This window comes from Canis lupus, chromosome 31 (assembly GCF_003254725.2).
Source record: "Canis lupus dingo isolate Sandy chromosome 31, ASM325472v2, whole genome shotgun sequence".
NCBI classification, from domain to species: domain Eukaryota; kingdom Metazoa; phylum Chordata; class Mammalia; order Carnivora; family Canidae; genus Canis; species Canis lupus.
In genome coordinates, this window is record NC_064273.1 from 37,669,622 (window position 1) to 37,686,513 (window position 16,892).

Consider the following 16,892-nt stretch of genomic DNA (forward strand, 5'->3'; position numbering starts at 1 on the left):
AGTTCCGGTCGGAGGGACGCCACCCTGTTGTGCCCGTAGATGCTGAGCTGGATCGTGGCCAGTCACCCGCGCCCCTCTCTGGCTGTCATGCCCGGTGCGCACACACAGGTTCTTGCTGGGAGTGGGGAGTCCGCGAGCTGGTGCGGATGGCATGGGCCTGGGGTTCTCGAGGCTCCAGGTCCAGCCCGACCCACGCGAGGGTGTGAGGGTGTGAGGGTGGACGGGGCGCGTGTGCTCCGGGCCGGCCCTGTCTGCACGAGGCCGTCTGTGCTTGGGGCACCGGGTGGTGGGAGCGAGCCCACGGGGCGGCGTTTCTCCGCAGGGCGGCTGTGGGGAACCCCGAGCCCCAGGTGTGGGGCTGGCGTCCTGTCTTAGAGCCACAGAGTCGGGGAATTTCTGAAGACACATCGGCTCTTCTGTAGGTTCTGTCCCACACTTGACGGGTGTCCTCCAGTGCACGCTCCGTCTGTTCTCTGGAAGCTTTCCCCTTTGTTGATCCGATTATCGATTATCGCTGCTTCTGTTCCGGGCGAGGAGGCGGGCGCTGCAGGAGCTCGGCCCCCCGACGGGCGGGGTGTGCGCTCCAGGCCCCGGTGGGCCTTTCCTGCCCAGCCTGGAGCCCCGTCCCCCCGCTCCACGGCCTCGCCCTTTAGAATGAGTTTTCCACCCCCCAGGGATTTGCATTTCCGATTGTAGGTAAACCTGATTGTTGGACGGTACAAGGGGAGTTACCGGAAGGATAATAAGCACGTGTGTGATTTAGGGAGGAATTAGCCCGGGGAGGGAAGGAAGGACTTTTGACCCTTGCTAAAGGAGTTGCAGGTCTTGGGGAGTGTCGGGTGGTTCCCAGGCCCTGAGGAGCCCCCGTGGGAGGAGCCGTCTCCGGCTTTTATCATAGACCTCAGGACACCCCTGCGAGTGGGGGGCCACCAGCCCAGGCGCGTGGGCAGCCAAGGTGCCCTCCCCCCGTGGAGGCCGCCCGCAGACCCCGTCGCCAGGGCCCGACCCTCGTCACACCCCTCCCCGCTCCATCCACACACGGACAAAAACCCAGTTGGAAGAACGTGTCTGCAGCGTGTTGTGACCTGCCTGGAGGTGTCGGGCAGCCCCCGGCCTGTTCCCCGGCCTGTCCCTGTCCTTGTTCCCCATGCTCAGAACTGGGAGAAAACCCTGAGGTATTCATTCTCTGGGTCCCGCTCCAGGCTGGCGTGCGCTCCGCCGGCGTGGCAGGCGGCCTTCCGACGGGCTGGGCTCCCCCCACGCCGTGTGCAGCCAGCGCCCACGGCAGCCCTCGGCGCAGCGGGCGAGGCCCCCGGAGGGAAGGGGCCGTGGGCGGCCGAGGAGCGCTGCGCCGCGTGTGTGAGCGCTCCAGGGCGAAGGCTCAGGGCCTCCAGCGGGAGCTTTGAGCTGCGGATACTCTCCCTGTCGCCCCAAGTCGCCACCAGAGACCTGCGTCCTTTCCATCGCTGTGTGGCCCGGCGCTGCCCGACGGGCGCAGGTGCCGCCTCCCCGCCGATGTCACGGCTTCTAGGGGACAGGCTTTCTGTGGGCGAGGACTTCCTCCAGGACAGGCTCCCCGCGGCCCAGGGGTGAGCCCCCCACTAGCCCACGTGGCCCAGGGGTGGCCGGGGGAGCAGAAGCCCCCGCCCGGGCTGTAGCACCTGTTTCTCAAGGAAGTCTGGCAGAGTGGTGGGGTCACAGAAGACGCCGGGGACCCCTGGCCTGCCAGCAAGGTGCTTCACATTTGGGCACGAGACCCCCCCAGGACCCGCGTGTGACGAGTTGGGGGTGTTGGTCCCGGTTCCCAGGTGCGCACCTGCCATGTTTTCCCGGCCATTGTCCTGCTCAGCGTCGCGGTACGCACCTGCTCTCACACCTTCCTGAGACTCACCCTGACGTGCACACCAGGCCTGTCTGTGCTTCTACACGTTGTTGAATAATTTTGGGGTAGAGGAGCGCGCCGACCCCCCATCACAGCACCACCGGGTAGCCCAGTAACATCCACTTTGCGCCTTCCCCCCGGGAGGAGTGGCATCGTGTGCAGGAGGCTGAGGACCTGGTGGCCGTCTGGGAGCCGGGCGGCGACTGGCCTCGTGCTGTCAGGGGAGAAATCAGGAAGGGCCGTGTTGCCAGCCTCTCGTGTCTTCAATATTTAACGGGGTCATTGGCCTAAATGGCACTTGATAGGTTGGCTCAGGCATCTTCCTCATTTTTAAAGAGTTAAAATTCCTGCCGCTAAAACTACCCTCGTAGGAGAAAGACATTGTAGCAGCTGATCTGCACCACACGAGGACGTTTGGCGGAGGCCTGGGGCGCTCTCACTTCTCACGCCTGTGGGCGCCCCCGGGTCCCCTCTCTGTGAGCACATGGCAGGCAGCACACCTGTCAGCAGCTCCCCCAAGCTGCTTCGTTGCTAAGTTCCCCCATGATCGAGGCTGGAGCGTGGTTACCCCTCTGGGAACTTTCTGGAAAGACAAGCGAGAACCAAAGCCCCTATTTGAAATCATGGTGGAAGCTGTTTTTATTTTATTTTATTTTTTTTTTTTGGGGGGGGAAGCTGTTTTTAAACATCAGTGACTTACAACCGTGTCTAGTAATGGGATTGCACCGTGCCTTTCAAGACATGTGCGCACGGAAAGAATTAAAACCTCGCTGAGGTAGACTGCCCGAGGGAAAGTGGGTCTGCGTCAGTGCGGCTCACCAGTAAGAGATACTGAAAGCCTCTCTCGACGCACAGTTCAGAGCCTTTCTTCCCAGGGAGCTCCTGAGCTGGTATCAGGTGTCTGCAGCCTGGAGCGGGGCGTGTGGGATTTCCCAAAGTATTGTGACCGGGGGACCCTCCTGTAGCAGGTCATTTCTTGGGATTAGTGTCTGAATTACGGAGTTTTACAAAATGCTCTGAATGGTTTAAGTGTCTATTTGTACAGAAAACAGCCCCCTCATTTGCTGCCTTGGGAACCTGAATACCCTGTGAGACGTTGGCTTACCCAGGACCCTTTAGACGTCAGTGTGTTTCTGAGGTGGGGAGGGACCCTACGACTTGAAGATTTTTCAAGAACACCCGCACCGAGCCACCCTGAAGTATTGGCAATAGTTATCTTATCCTCAGTTTCAAATAACAAATTAAAAATGACCACGTCACACGCTGAGGCCACAGACAACGGAACAAGAGTGGTTTCCTGAGCCCTGGGCCCAGCGGGCTTGCTTCCAGCACCCAGTCCTCCTCCTCCTCCTCCTCCGTGGAGGACAGCACGGCAGATGGGGGTTCCCCACTGGGGGGATCAGCTGAGTTGACTTTCTGCACATCATTTTCACTTGACCAAGTTATGGAAGTCCTGTTTTTATCTTTAAAGATGCTATTTCATCAGCAACATTAGCCCAGACATTAAAATATTTTTTATCTTTGTATTTCCCTGAAATAGCAGTAGGCCCTAGTGTCAAGGAAAGTGAGCTCCCGTCTGTCTCCTACTCGCGCTGCTACTCCTAAGGCAGCGGCGCGGAAGCCGTCCTGCTCCTGGCCCGGGCAGTGGGCCTGGACTCTGTTCCTTGACTTGCTAATGTGCTCCGTTCTCTGGTTCTCCGGCAGGTATTTACTGGGCACCTACCGTGTGCCGGGCACTGTTGTAGAGTTGTGCTCACCCGTGGCCGTGACAGACAGACCATCACCTTAGTAAACGTTCCTGCCACTCCTTGCCGCCCCTGGGGTCTGCTGGTTATATCACTATTCTTGGTTATTTTACTCTTCTCCTCATGCTTTAATGTACTTTTTTTGTTGAATCCATGTGGACCAAAAAAAAAAAAAAATCTCCTGCCTTGCATTAGGGTTCACGGCGTTTATATTCTGTTCTGTAGTTATAATTAAGCTCTCCACACTTCCTTTGTAGGTTGAGTCTAAATAGTGTAAGTCCAGAAACAGCACTCACAATAAAAATTTTTGTAAGTTATTTCATGCAGGTGCCGCAGAGCAGGTCTTGGAATCCCGTCACTGAGTTTGCTGCTTAAAGGAGAAAGGTCGAGTTCCACATTCATGCCCGATGTTCATGTGATCCACGTTTGGATCACCATTTCCTGTCATGGAGTTTTTAAATTATTTTCAAATATTCATTGCTTCCCTTTTTATTTTTGAGAAAAGAAACCTATTCCTCCTTCAATACCAAGACCTTCTCGCCTTAATCATATTCTCTGCCCACCAAATTCTTTCTTTCTTTCTTTTTTTTTCTCCAAATTCTTTCTACTTGAAAGATTTCCTGTTCTAGTTCGGAGCAGTTTCTTTCCGGGCCTCCCACAAGGTGTTCCCTGGCGTATCCTTTCATTGCATAACCGGGTGAGTTCTTCCTCTCAAATCCCGTGTATCCCTCTTCGTTAGATTCCTTCTCATTTTGCTGGACTATATCCTCAAGTAATCTTTTCACGAAGGACAAGCAGAAGTTACGTTTTCTGAAAGCTGGCCTATCTCCAGCCTGCTGAAGTTTCTGTCTTCGGTCTTCGTGTCTCTCTGGTCCTGATAGACAAGAAATAGTGTTGAGAGAGAGGAGGATTTAACAAAGGAGCTACTTATGAGGTGCAGGCAGAGGTTGGGGAGAGTGGCCAGAAGGTGAAAACCGAGAGCCAACGCATCCTTACTGATAGTGTAGTTCGTTTCATCCAGAGTTTTGTGGGGAGGGAAAGGGTCCAAGGAGAAGTAGAAGGATCATGGAGTCCAAGTTTCCTTGGTCTCAGGGTCAAAATTCTTTGAAATCTGTAAGGCGGCCACATTTTGGGGTGCGTCTGTTGTGCTCCACTGCTCTCGACCCAAAGGTTCCCGCTGGCCTGCTCCCGTGAACCGGGTGCCGTGGTGGTGCATCCGCAGCGATGGCACCGTGTTTCTGGGAGACGTGTGCAGTGTCTCCGGTCCCGTTGGCAGGCGCGTGGCTGTAGATGTCACAATGTAGGGAAATCAGTGTCAGGAGAGAAGGGCTGTGCTAGGACCACCCAGCGCAGCAGCACGGCAGTTCCCCAGTGGGGGGCGCCGTCCACTGGGCAGCATTGCTCAGGGTGGGGCCCGGGCCCAGGGGCGCTCTCTGCTGACCATCTGGGGAGGAAATAGGATCCATTCACCTGTGTTCCTTTAGGAAATCGCTCTTGCAGTGGCTCGGGAGGAGGATAAGAGCCCTGCCAGGGGGTGGACGCCGAGGTTGGGGTGGGGGGGATGGTTAGAGACCTTCCTCCCCACGCTGCGGCCATCCTGCCCCGGAGTGGAAACCTCTCTGGGCCCCCGTGCCTGCAGCACCCAGCCTCCGAAGGGCCACGGGGAGGGCACTGGGCCTGGCGCAGGAGGCGGGGCTGCGGGGCCGTCTGGGGTTCACATAAGATGGGGTGCCGCTGCCCCCTTGGCTCTGTCATGGAGAAACTGGGGGACAAGACGGGCCGGATGTCAACTGTCAGGGATCCAGGAAAAGCAGAGGAAGAGAGAGAGTGTGGGAAAGGGGCTGACCCATGTTCAGGGGACCGAGGGAGGAGAATCTCGGAATTCGGTTCCCACACCCACTTAGAAATCGTGGGAGGGGGCCGGTGGGACCCACAGAGCGGGGCTCCCGTCACCTGTCGCCAGACTCCGTGCAGTTCCCCGTTTGTCCTGGAAAAACTGCTCTCAGGCTGGGAAGCTCTCCCAGGGGCGCGGCACCAGAGTGGCACCTGCCGCACGCGAGGTCCAGCGGCGGCCCCGGAGCCGGCCCTGCGCGCCCGCCGCTGCTGGAGGGAGGACGGGAGCACCGGCCAAAGTGGACCGTGCAGCGTCTGTTCGTGTCCTCGAGAGCGCAGTCCTGTGACTCAGTGGGGACGGGGCAGCCCCGGGGCCGGGGGCAGTGGCGTGCCGGGGCCCCGAGCACAGACGCTCCCCACTTTCCCGTCTGGGGAATGGTGACAGGAAGGAAGGAGAAGAGGGCAGGGTTTGGCTCCTCGGTCCTGGCCGCGCCCAGGCCCCGCTGCTCGCAGGCCGTGGGATCTCGGGCACGCCGCCCCGTGCGCCTCCCGCGCTCGCCGACCTCGTCACCCCGGAAGGCGGGTGCACTGGCCGTGGCCGGGGACGGTCTCCATTCCACTCTCCGCTTACTAGAGTTCACGGGTCTGATCGATGTTTGGGGGGAGGGGACTATATAGTAGTAAAACACACGTATCTGTGATGTTCTGAGTTTATTTATTTTTTTTAAATATTTCTTTTTTTTTTAATTTTTATTTATTTATGATAGTCACAGAGAGAGAGAGAGAGAGGCAGAGACACAGGCAGAGGGAGAAGCAGGCTCCATGCACCGGGAGCCCGATGCGGGATTCGATCCCGGGTCTCCAGGATCGCGCCCTGGGCCAAAGGCAGGCGCCAAACTGCTGCGCCACCCAGGGATCCCATGTTCTGAGTTTATATTCAGGCAGGAAGCTCAAATAGGAGTCAGCTGCTGAGTGACCGGTGTCCTTCTGTGTCAGGGGACATGAAGTGACATGTGGGCGCTCCTCCACGCTCAGAGTGGAGCTGAGGAGGCAGAGACACAGGCGGAGGGAGAAGCAGGCTCCCTGCAGGGAGCCCGATATGGGACTCGATCCCAGGACCCCAGGGTCACGCCCTGAACCACCAAGCCACCCAGATGCCCCTTAAATCTAGTTTTTGAACGTGATGCCTCTTTATTGGCAAATGTGACATTTTGAATCTTTGTAAATGGTTTTGTTCTTCCTTTAAGGTTTGTGTTCATATGTAGTAAACACTGTTAAGCACCTATGTGTTCTGGACTCTGGGCTTGAGCAGCTTTCCCAGGGCTCTCCCCAGGCACCCCGCAGCACCCGGTAGAGATGGGATGAGGTCACAGAGAAGGGGAGGAGTGGGGCCCCCGCCAGCAGTGCTCCCTGGCCCTCGCCAGCTCTGCTGTTCCAGCTGAGCTCCTCTTCCCAAACCCTGCATCCGCCCCAGGGGATCCCCAGGGAACCCTCAGGGGACGCAGGGGTCACTTCTGCATCTTGCCCTAGATTTCCTGTCAGTTGGCTGTCCTGTGACCTCAGATCCCTGGTGGGGCCAAGAAAAGCTATGAACGTGCAGTCTGTCTGGCTCTCTAATTCTTATAAGGGCGGGAGTGATGAGCTCTCTGCATCCCAAGGGAAGCCAGAGCTCCCATGCAACTTTTTAAATTGTGAAATATATCGTACTTGTAGAAAAGCACATTAGCAACCAATTTATTGAATAATATTAGAGCGAACCCTTGCCTGTTTCTTTAAAAGTAAAATGTCATTATTATAATGGGCAACTCATTATTCAAATTTACAAGTCAACTTACCCGTGACTGTTTTTTGTGTGAGCACGTGTGCTCGTGCATGTGTGTGCATATGTGTGCATGCGTGTGTATGTGCACACATGTCTTAGTGCATGCATGTGAGAGCATTGTGCACGTGTCTATGTGCACCAAGCATGTGTATGCACACATGCATGTGTATAGATGCATGCATGAGAGCACACATGTGCCTGCAGTGTGCACATGCGTGTGTGTGCATGAGTGTATTACGAGAGCATGTGTGCACAGGTGTGTATGAATCTGCATGTGTGTACATGCACAAATGAGAGCACGTGTACAATGCATGTATGCATGTGTACAAGGCACACACATGCACGTGTGTCTGCATGTGTGAGCATTGCACATGTGTGCATGAAAGCATGCACACACATGTGCATGTGCCTATGTGTATGAGAGCATGTGTGTGCACGTGCATTATGAGAGTGTGTATGCACACGTGTGTGTGTTGGAACTCCGCTGCCACAGTCTGGCCTGTTGGAGAGTGCACTTCTGCTCTGGCACCGCAGCTGCCTTGGTGTGAGGCGCGCCTGCCGTGTCCTGCAGGCCCAGAGACTTGTCACAGATCTATTGTGCAGTCACCAGGCTGCGGGAGGTTTCACATGCCCCCTGCCTCCTGCCTCCCACCATGAATATCGCTGCGAAGCCAGTAAAACCATCCGAACAACCAGGGAAAGACCAACAACGCCGGAGCTCGCGGAGTGGGGGTAGGTGGGGCGTGGCGGGGCCTGGAGGCCCCTCAGTGTCTGGCCCTGCTACGCACACACGGCCCCAGCCTCCCCTCCTGCCAGGATTCCGCAGATGTCACGCGGAAGCAGACCCAGCAAACAGCGCTGGGGGAGTGACAGTTGTCCTCGTGCTTGGTCCATGGTCCCTGTTCCTTTCCCAGGTGGCACCTGGTGGGACACATCTCACCTCATCGGGGGAGTCTCCTGGGGGGCCCGGGCCCCTTGGATCCATGTGGCTCCTCCAGAAGCCTGTTGCCAGCCGGGTCTTCAGTGATGTCTGGAGACATTGCTGGTTCCTGTTTCACTGAGTCCCGGGCCCCTTCGAGCTCCGTGCGACTGCGCCCCGGAGACCCGCAGCCTGTCGGTGCTGGGCAGGAGGTTGAGGCCTCAGAGGAGACCATTGGGTGGACGTGCTCCACGGGCTCTGGTCACGTTGTTCTTCCAGGAACCTTTTCGTGGAGATGGCACGACGGTGTGTGGTTGGTACAAGATGAAGAAGCCCCGCTGCTGCTTGTCACACATGTCTGCACGGTGAGCACGAGTCACCCACTTACACACTGACGGAGCACCTGGGTGTTACGTGCAGACCTGCGCCACTACTGGGAACAGAAGGGGCAGCGGCGGCGTGCCAGGAGGGTGGCCTGCACGTCTCAGGGCTGGTGGTTTAATTCCTGTGACTCTCGTCCTCTGCCTCGCGCTGCGGGTAGCTGCCCGCGTGGCCTCGGGCCTCGGAGGACCAGGGGCTTCCTCCTCCCGCCCCCACCGTGAGTCTTCTGGCCTCATGTTTGTCGCTTCATGCTCCCAAGGTGGCCGCTGCGCCTGGGACACCTTTCCTCGCTCCAAGGGCAGAGCGCAGAGAGCACAGGGCGCTGCCGGAGGGATTTGTCTCTTATGTTGAGAAAGCGGATGCCCTCCTGAAGTCCCTGCACGCTTCTCCTGGAACGGGGCCACATGCCCAACCCCAGACCAGCCGCTCGAAGAGCGGGGGTGGGGTTCCTTTACGGCTTAGATCTGGGCCTGGGGTGTCCTCTTGGGGTTCGAGTCTCACCTGGAGTCGTGCAGGGGGGACTCCAGGGGAGGTTTTCATATGTCATTCAATTATATGTATATATATTTTTATCCACTGGTTTAGAAAATTTGTAACGCTATAGGATTCCCATGAGGCCGGTAATGGCTTTGAGTTAATTTTGTGTTCTGTTTGTCGTAACATGAAAGGCACTAGAAAGACAGATGTGCCCGAGCGCAAACACAGCAGGAAGTCAGTACACGCGAGACACGGGTCATCTGCGTCGCGGGTCCCGAGCTCAGAGCTCAGTGCGTGGCTCGCTCGTGGCCCAGGCCTCGCCCTGGTCATCGAGGCTTTGTCGGAGTTGTGAGACCTCGGAGGCCGTGCCCCGGTTCTTTCTCGCGGCGTTCTCGGCTCCTCTCTCCGTCTGAGCTGCGGGATCCGCTGTCTGGTTCCAGGGGAGGGCGGGGGCCCTGTTGGTTCGTTACTCAGGATTCAGGTGCGTTTACAAATGAACTTAGAAGGAGCGGTGCGCGGGTCGCTCGGGGGTCACTACCCAACAAACCACCCGAGGTCACGGTCCCAGGGCTACTGCCTGACTGGCCCCCAGTCTGTGGCTCAGCGATCTGGGCTGGGCCCCACGGGGGTCCTGCGTGTGGCTGCGGGTCGGCTGGCGCCCGCCTGGGGCTACGACTCCACCCTCACCTGGTGGCTCGGTGCGTGGGGAAGCTGTGGGGCCTCTGGGGCCACGCGCTGTCTGCGGGGTGGGGTGGGGGGTTGCAGGGGGGAGCGCCAGCCTGGGGAGCGGACCCCGCATCCAAGGGCTGCCTCGTCGTGGGCGCAGGCACGGAGGGCACCTGCTGGCGTGTGTTTCACGGTGTTTCCCGTTGTCGGGCTCTGGGTTTCCCCTCTGCATATCCTGGGCTTTCCGCTCTCCTCCGGCGCTGTCAGTAGGTCTTATGTCGCTTTTGTCACGCACGTACTCGGAGTCTTCTCTGCTGCCAGGCCTTCTGCGACCGTGTTCATGGGAGGGTGTCCTCGGGCCCCCCAGCTGCCTGCACACACATGGGCCGTGTGTCCTCGTCCTCCCGCCACCAAGTGCGTAGACCGCGAGTGCGCACCCCGCTTGTGTTCGGGGCGAGCCCGAGTCCTACCTACCTGGACTTCCCATTTCTCTGTTCCTGCCAGTTAGAGAGACCGTGGAGCACCCCGGGGCACCACGGACCGAAGCTGGGGTTGGTGCCAGTGGCCGGCAGCTCCCCGTCCTCTGTGCCTGGCTCCCAGGCTGCCCCGGGGTCTCCGAGGACCGCCTGGGCCCCGTGTCCCGGAACCGCTGCGTCAGAAATGACCCTTCTCTGTTGTCTCCGTCCCTTCCAATGACGTGGGTCAGAACCCATCACGGAACATTCTGAGAACGTGGATCTCTGCGGGTCGTGTCTCCCTCTGCACCTGTTCTCGCTGGCGGCAGCTTCTTGGCTGCAGGGGCCTCTCCTGGGTCTGCAGGATGCGAACCTGTCCTCCGCAGAGACTGATGATTTTCTGCTCCTCTTGGATCCTGAGGCTTCTAGATGGTTCCAAATGCTGATAAGCTCAGACAGGCAACATATGATCATTAGCAAAGAAACATGTCCTGTTTCTCGGCCCGTGGGAGGATAAGGTGGGCCCCGTGAGTGAATTTCCCAGGAGCTAAAAGTAGCCCCTTAATGCCCCGAAATTAGGGTTGTGTGTCTAATCTGAAATTTTAGCTGGACTCGTAAATACCTTTCCTGCTTCCTGGCCTTGTTACGTCACAAGGCGATGGGAGCAGCGCGTGGCCAGCTCATGGACAACAGTGGCCGCATTGTGTTCTCACGCGTGAGGTCATCGAGGGGCTGCGGGGTCTGCGCACCGGCTCCCGGCACCGACACCTTCGGAGGTGCTGCCCCCCGGGCCGCGGGCTGGCCTCCACCCCTCTGCCACCGTCAGCAGGATGTCTGCCGCCGGCGCCCCTGCCGCCCCCCGCTCACGTGGGATCGGCTGTGGGCCGAGAGACCGCCCAGTGACGCTTGTCCCCGCCACGTTGACAGCAAGTGCGAGGAGCCCGTCAAGGGGCTAGAGCGGCCTCCCGTGAGTGAAGTGCTGGCTTCTGGAACGCCTGGGCCGGCCGCCGGGGAGCACGAGCCTCGGTCCTGGTCCTGGGCTGCCTTTAGACGGTGACAGTTGGCGCCTCCGTTACGTCGGGGCAGTTTAGGGGTATTTGAGCTCGTGCTCTGTCTTGCCCTTCTCACGGTTTGCATCCTCCGGGGCTGCCTGACTCAGAGGCCACGGAGTCTCCCCACGCAAACCCCAAACCGGGTTCACGCCAGCCAGGCCTGGTGTTCCGCTCGGCACGCCGCACCGCACCTATGGGCGCTCCGGTGTGGGTGGGAGAGCGGCCGGGGGAGGCGACACCACATCTTCGTTCTGCGTCGCGATGGGCCTCGGGTGCGGCAGTAAGCAGTTCCCCGAGTCCTGTAATCAGACCGCGTCTCTACATAATCAAAAACGATGCGTTTCCGGCGGATTAGACATCTTCTCCCGTCCCCAGCCCGTCCTGCCGGGTTAGATCTGCCCTTGGAGGGAGCACGCAGGGCCGGCGACGCCGCAGGGCTTTGAGCTCCCGCTGCGGTCAGAGCGGCTGTCCCGTGTCCGCCCTCCCCGGGGTCTCGGGCCCGGTCTCTCGGTGCCATCAGAGAGCGACCATGTGGTCTCGGTCCCGTGCTGTTTCCCCGCCGAGTGACGTGGACTCTGGGTGAGGGTGGGCGGAGGCGGAGAGGCACGGAAGTGTGCAGATGGCGGGACTGGGCTGAGTCCACACGTAAATGAAGTGACCGTCCCTGTGCACAGTCACGGCCACCACTCTGATGTGTAGGGGACGGCAGGTGAGTGGCCTTGGTTTCTGTTCCCACGCAAAGGCTTTGTTGGAAATGGGGGGGTTTTCGCAGACGGGGCACCTGGGCGCCCAGGAGGACATCGGAAGCTCAGACTGTCGGGCTGGCTGGTTCGTGAAGAAGAGAGACCGTGCCGGGGAGCGAGGGGGCACGGGCGCCTGGTGACGGGCCCTGAGGCTGGTGCGGGGACACAGGGTCTGCCTGGAGCTCCAGGCGGCGGGGCCGCGGTTCGGCAGCAGGCCGTGGGCAGGGGCCACACGCGTGGCGAATCTCAGGACCTGGGAACAGGGCCCGAATGCGTGTGCGGGTGTCCCCGTCACTGGGGTGGCCAGGACACGGCCCCACAGGCCCGGCGGCATCAGCAGCAGACTTCTATCTACTCACCGCCACTTGGAGGCCGGCCGGCGGGGCTCGAGGGCTCGGTGGGGTTGGCTCCTGGGGAGGCTGTGGGGCCGGAACGTGCCTAGGGACGTCCCCACCCGTGTCCGCGGTCGTGTCCCTCTGTGGGAGGCTGTGTCCCAGTGTCTCCTATGAGCACAGCAGGCCGACCGCGGGGCCGTCCACCCCCATGACCCCATTTCATGCCCCCACCCCTTTAGAGACCGTCTCCAAACACAGCCACGTTCTGAGGGGCTGGCGGCTGGGATCCCAGTGGGGGTGTCCCCCGGGGTCACGGTTCATCCATAACGACAGTGGCCCAGTGGGTCCGAGAGTGGCCAGGCCCCTCACGTGATGCCGGGGAGCTGCTCCAGGGGGCTTCTTTGCTCCCCCGTCTGGCCCCGAGCCGAAGACAGCGGCGGTGGGAACCCCAGAACCTCGGCCTTGGGATCGGTGGCAAACGCACCTGAGGAGGCGGCGTCAGAGGCGCTGAGGGCCCCGCTCCTGGGGGGGGGGGGTGTTGGCGCTGGGATGAGGGGCCGCCTGGGTCCCCGGCGCGTCCTGCAGCCTGTCCTGCGGCCCGGGAAGGCAGGCGGGCTTCCCCAGAGGGCCCGGGCCGCTGTCCCCGCAGTGGTCGGTGGCACCCGTGTTCCGCGTGAGGCCGCGCGCTGCTCTGTGGGCTCGTATCGGCCTCGCCCGCCGCCGGCTTAGCGCCCCGTCCCCTTGGCCAGCGGCCCGTTCTGTGCCTCCCGGCCCTCAGGGTGGCACCGCCCTGTCCCCACGGCGATGGGGGGTGAGTGTGCGGCTCGTCCCCTGCCCCGAAGAGGGGGTCCTGGCAGCTTGTTCAGGGGCGCAGACTCAGGCGGCAGCCACCTCACCGCCGGATCCCGACGTGTAGACGCAGGCTTCTGGGTCCCTCTGACCAAGGGGCTAAGGGGCAGGCCCAGGCCTCCTTGCTGCCTCGGTGACAGCGCCTGAGCACTGGGGCAAGGTGCCTGGTGACGGGGACGGGCTGGCGGGCCTGCCCCAGGCCCCCGAGGGCACTCCTGGGAAGCATCACCCGAGGCCTGGGTGCCGGGGCTCACCCAGGTGTCGTAGAGTCAGGGTGACGGGTGGGGGGAAGGCGGCCTCGGTGTGTCGGGTACGCACGTTGGGGAGCAGCTTGACGGCAGAGGGCTGGGCTCTGGGTCCCCCGCCCCGAGATTGAAGGCTCTGGGCCTCAGTTTCTTCATCTGTAACGCGGAGGTCTAGACTCCCAACAACCCATTCTACAGGATATAACGTCACAGGCGTCAGGAAAATGCAAATGAAGATTCCCGAGTGACACCGTCATACCGGGGTTGGACTAATGAGTTCGGACCAACGGAGTGTCATACAAGTGAAATCCGCGTGGGCACAGTGTAGTCACCGAGGCGAGCCCAGGCGAGCACCCCGTTGCCACGGATTGCAATCTTTGGGCGTCACCCAGAGATCCTGCATGTTGGGCAGCAGTGGGGTCGGGGTCGCAGGAACGCCCTGAGCACAGGAGGGAGCGTCATCAAGTCTCCTGGGGGAGCGGCTGAGCTGAAAGCCCTGCATCGGGAACGCAAGCTTGGGTGTTCATGGGTGTTTCTGTTAGAGACTCTTAGGGTGGCCAGTGGAAGACTGAGCGTCACGCAGTAGGGGGCAGTAAGGGCCCGCAGGGGAGGCACAGGAGACGTAAAACTCAAGAGGAAATAGGAGGACGCCGTTTCCTGGCTGGGCAGATGGACTCGGCATTTGGAAAATTGACAGTGGCTGGCGGGTGCTGTGGTGTCAGACCCCAGGGGCAGCATTTAGAAGAAGGTCTATTTAAAAAGCCCTAGACAGTGTACCCCTTGCTTGTTTTTTTTATTTTATTTTATTTTAAAGATTTTATTTATTTATTCATGACAGAGAGAGGCAGAGACACAGGCAGAGGGAGAAGCAGGCTCTACACAAAGAGCCTGATGTGGGACTCGATCCTGGGACCCTGGGATCACACCCTGGGCTGAAGGCAGATGCTCAACCGCTGAGCCACCCAGGCGTCCCTCCCTTGCTGGTCTAAACTTGGATTTAAGAACGTAGAGCTGGCTTCAGCTCGTCTGGGCCCGTCGAGCCGCCCGTAAGTGCTCCTGCGGCCCGAGTCGAGCTCCCGGCCGCGCTCCTGCTGTGCCCACCGTGGCCATGGAGGGGCGGGGGGCGCGCGGGCCGAGCGCAGCGTTTGAGCAGACGGTGGGCCCTGGGTGCTCCGCGGGGTGGGCGTGTGGACCGGCCCCGCTGGCTCATGTTCCTTCGGATGGAGCCCAGCCCACGGGAGCAATGAAGCCACGCGTTCTGACCCCACTTCCGGGGCGTCCGGGCCAGACGCTGACAACCCAGGCAGGTGCCCAGCAGCAGGGGAGCGTGTCCTGAGATGCCAGCCACAGGAGCGCCCAGGGCCAGGCCCGCACTCGGGACAGCGAGTGGGACCCACTGAGGGTGGCGGCGGAGGAGGGACACGGCAGGTCATGACCTTGAGTCATGAAGAGGGCTAGCAGCCAGGATGGAGCTCGCGGCCAAGGCCACATCCCTTGGCTCTTGTCAAGGGCCCCGCGGAGCCCCAGGCCCGGCTGGACCCAGATGCCAGCGCTCCAGACAGGAGATGCGGTGTCGGTGGTGAGGCCGTGAGAAACGCATGCCCAGGGGTGGCTGCAGCTCCCCAGGGAATCCTGGGGATGGGCTTTCAGAGGAGAGACCCAGGCGGAGCAGGGACTGGCTACCTTGTCACCTCGCTGAAGTAGGTGACATGCTGAAGTAGGGTCTGGAGCGAGAGCCTGCGCCACGCAGCCTTGGGCTCCAACACGCATGGTTGCTGAGGCTGCACGCAGCTCGGTGCCACGGGCAGGTGAATGGGCGGACCGGGACGCCCACGCCCTGGAAGGGGGCCCTGCATTGAGGCTGGACGGTGGAGCCACAAGGCAGGTCCCACGTGGTTCTATTCATGCGAGCCTGTAGGGAAGGAAGCTGATCCACGGGGCCAGGGGTGATGGGAAGCGCCCTGACGCGGCCACGGCATTGACCCCGGCTGTGGCTTTCCAGGTGCCGTCACATTGCACAGCAGTGAGTGCATCTGAGCTGTGCATGTGCTGTCCCTCGTGCCCCCGCGGTGGCACCAGCAGGTCCGCGTGGCCCCTGGAGTCTGCTTTGAAGAGCATCCTGGCTGATCCGGCAACCTTCGAGCTGCCTTCTGGGGACCCTGGGTGTTGTGGCCCGTGTGGCAGAGCCGCGGGCCAGACCCGAGGTGGTGGGGGTGCAGGTGGAGCCTGGTGTTTGGGGGCAGTGGGGTGCAGAGAACCTGCCGTGTGTCAGGTGCCAGAGGATGGGCAGCAATGCCGGGTCTGGCCCAAGCCATCCTTTCCAGTCTGCGTGAGGAGGAGGGGACTCGTCAGGCCGGTCTGGCTGGCGTGTTCGAGACTCTGCTGCCCGGGAGCGTCCCTGCCCGTGGAAGGCCTGTGGGCCTGTCTCACCGCCCCCACTGGAGTCTGGTCCTGCTTCTCACGGTGGGACCCTGGCCAAGGCACCTCTCTGTGCTTCCATTTGCTCGGAGGGAAGCGTTTGCAGGGTCCCCAGGAGTGCAGTGTCTTTGCAGCCTCTGCTGGGTCTTCTGTCCTTTGCGTTCAGAGCATCGGTCGCAGTCACTGCGGAGTAATGAGTTAGTAACGAACCTTCCCAACACCCAGCGGTGAGAGGCAAGCGCGATCCTGCATCACCCTCGGTCTCTCGGGTTCGGTACTTGAGACACAGGGGGCTGGTGGGCCAGGTGGCTCCCGGGCTGCGGACCTGGACGGTCAGCTTCCACCTGCAGGGCCCGCGGCTCAAGCGTCCCCCTGACACGGCAGCTGGCTCCCCCAGCCCCACCACGCGAGGCCCGAGGGCCGAGCCAACGTGCGCTTGACGACTCAGCCTGGAAGTCACAGCGCCTGGGTGCCCGCACGGTCATCTGGCTCCCCGGTGCCCCGAGGCGTGCTCAGCTTGTAAAGTGAAGCAGGGCCTGCCCCGGAGAGCGGGGAGCCTGTCCCAGACCCCGCGCCGCACCCCACCCCAAAGAGCGTGCGGGCACCTCTCCCGCCGACCAGGCCTGCAGGTGCCCGGCCTCGGGAGCCCTGAGCTTGGGTCCCGGCTTCCTGTTGGTTCTCTGCCACTTGGGGGGGTGGGGACACAAGTGCAGCCAGGAAACGTGAGCTTTGGCTTCACCATTGAAAGTAAGGAACACATGACAAGGGGAGAAAAACTGGTTAGGTCCCTGGGTGGCCCAACAGGGCACATGTGTGAGCCCAAACAAAGGTGTAGGAGGTGCAGCACCGTCTGGGAATTAAATAGTTGAGGTACCGTGGGTCTGATTTTATAGGGACTCCATGTGCAGTTTGATGTTTTAAATGATGCTTAAAAAATCCTAAAATAAAATCTACCTGTAATGCCTCCTCCCAGAGCTAACGACTGGTGACATTTAGGGGCATCACTTCATGTCTTCCCTCCTTTGTGCGTGAGGGCGTGTGTGTGGTGCGCACGCGTGTGTGGTGCGTAG

General features: G+C 60.5%; 3 protein-coding genes across 5 annotated transcripts in view; 1 reads left to right on the forward strand and 2 right to left on the reverse strand.

The window, feature by feature from the left end:
* CSTB (cystatin B) overlaps positions 1–16,892 on the reverse strand; it is a 449,713-nt gene that overhangs the window by 130,333 nt on the left and 302,488 nt on the right. The gene's annotated exons all lie outside the window — the stretch shown is intronic.
* Positions 1–16,892, forward strand: part of RRP1 (ribosomal RNA processing 1) — a 132,601-nt gene that overhangs the window by 115,442 nt on the left and 267 nt on the right. The gene's annotated exons all lie outside the window — the stretch shown is intronic.
* Positions 9,354–10,822, reverse strand: LOC125754116 (uncharacterized). The gene is made up of 2 exons (XM_049104602.1): positions 10,200–10,822; positions 9,354–10,096 (listed from the first exon to the last, which is right to left on the reverse strand). The coding sequence occupies exons 1-2, from the start codon at positions 10,652–10,654 to the stop codon at positions 9,616–9,618; spliced, it is 936 nt and encodes a 311-aa protein (XP_048960559.1). The 5' UTR covers positions 10,655–10,822; the 3' UTR covers positions 9,354–9,615.

Excerpts from the sequence above, each read along its gene's own strand:
- LOC125754116 (XM_049104602.1), bottom strand. The coding sequence starts at position 10,654 with ATGATCATATGTTGCCTGTCTGAGCTTATCAGCATTTGGAACCATCTA. Across the intron at positions 10,097-10,199 it reads CAGAGAAATGGGAAGTCCAG|GCAGCTGGGGGGCCCGAGGA; the intron begins GTAGGTAGGACT and ends ATGTGTGTGCAG.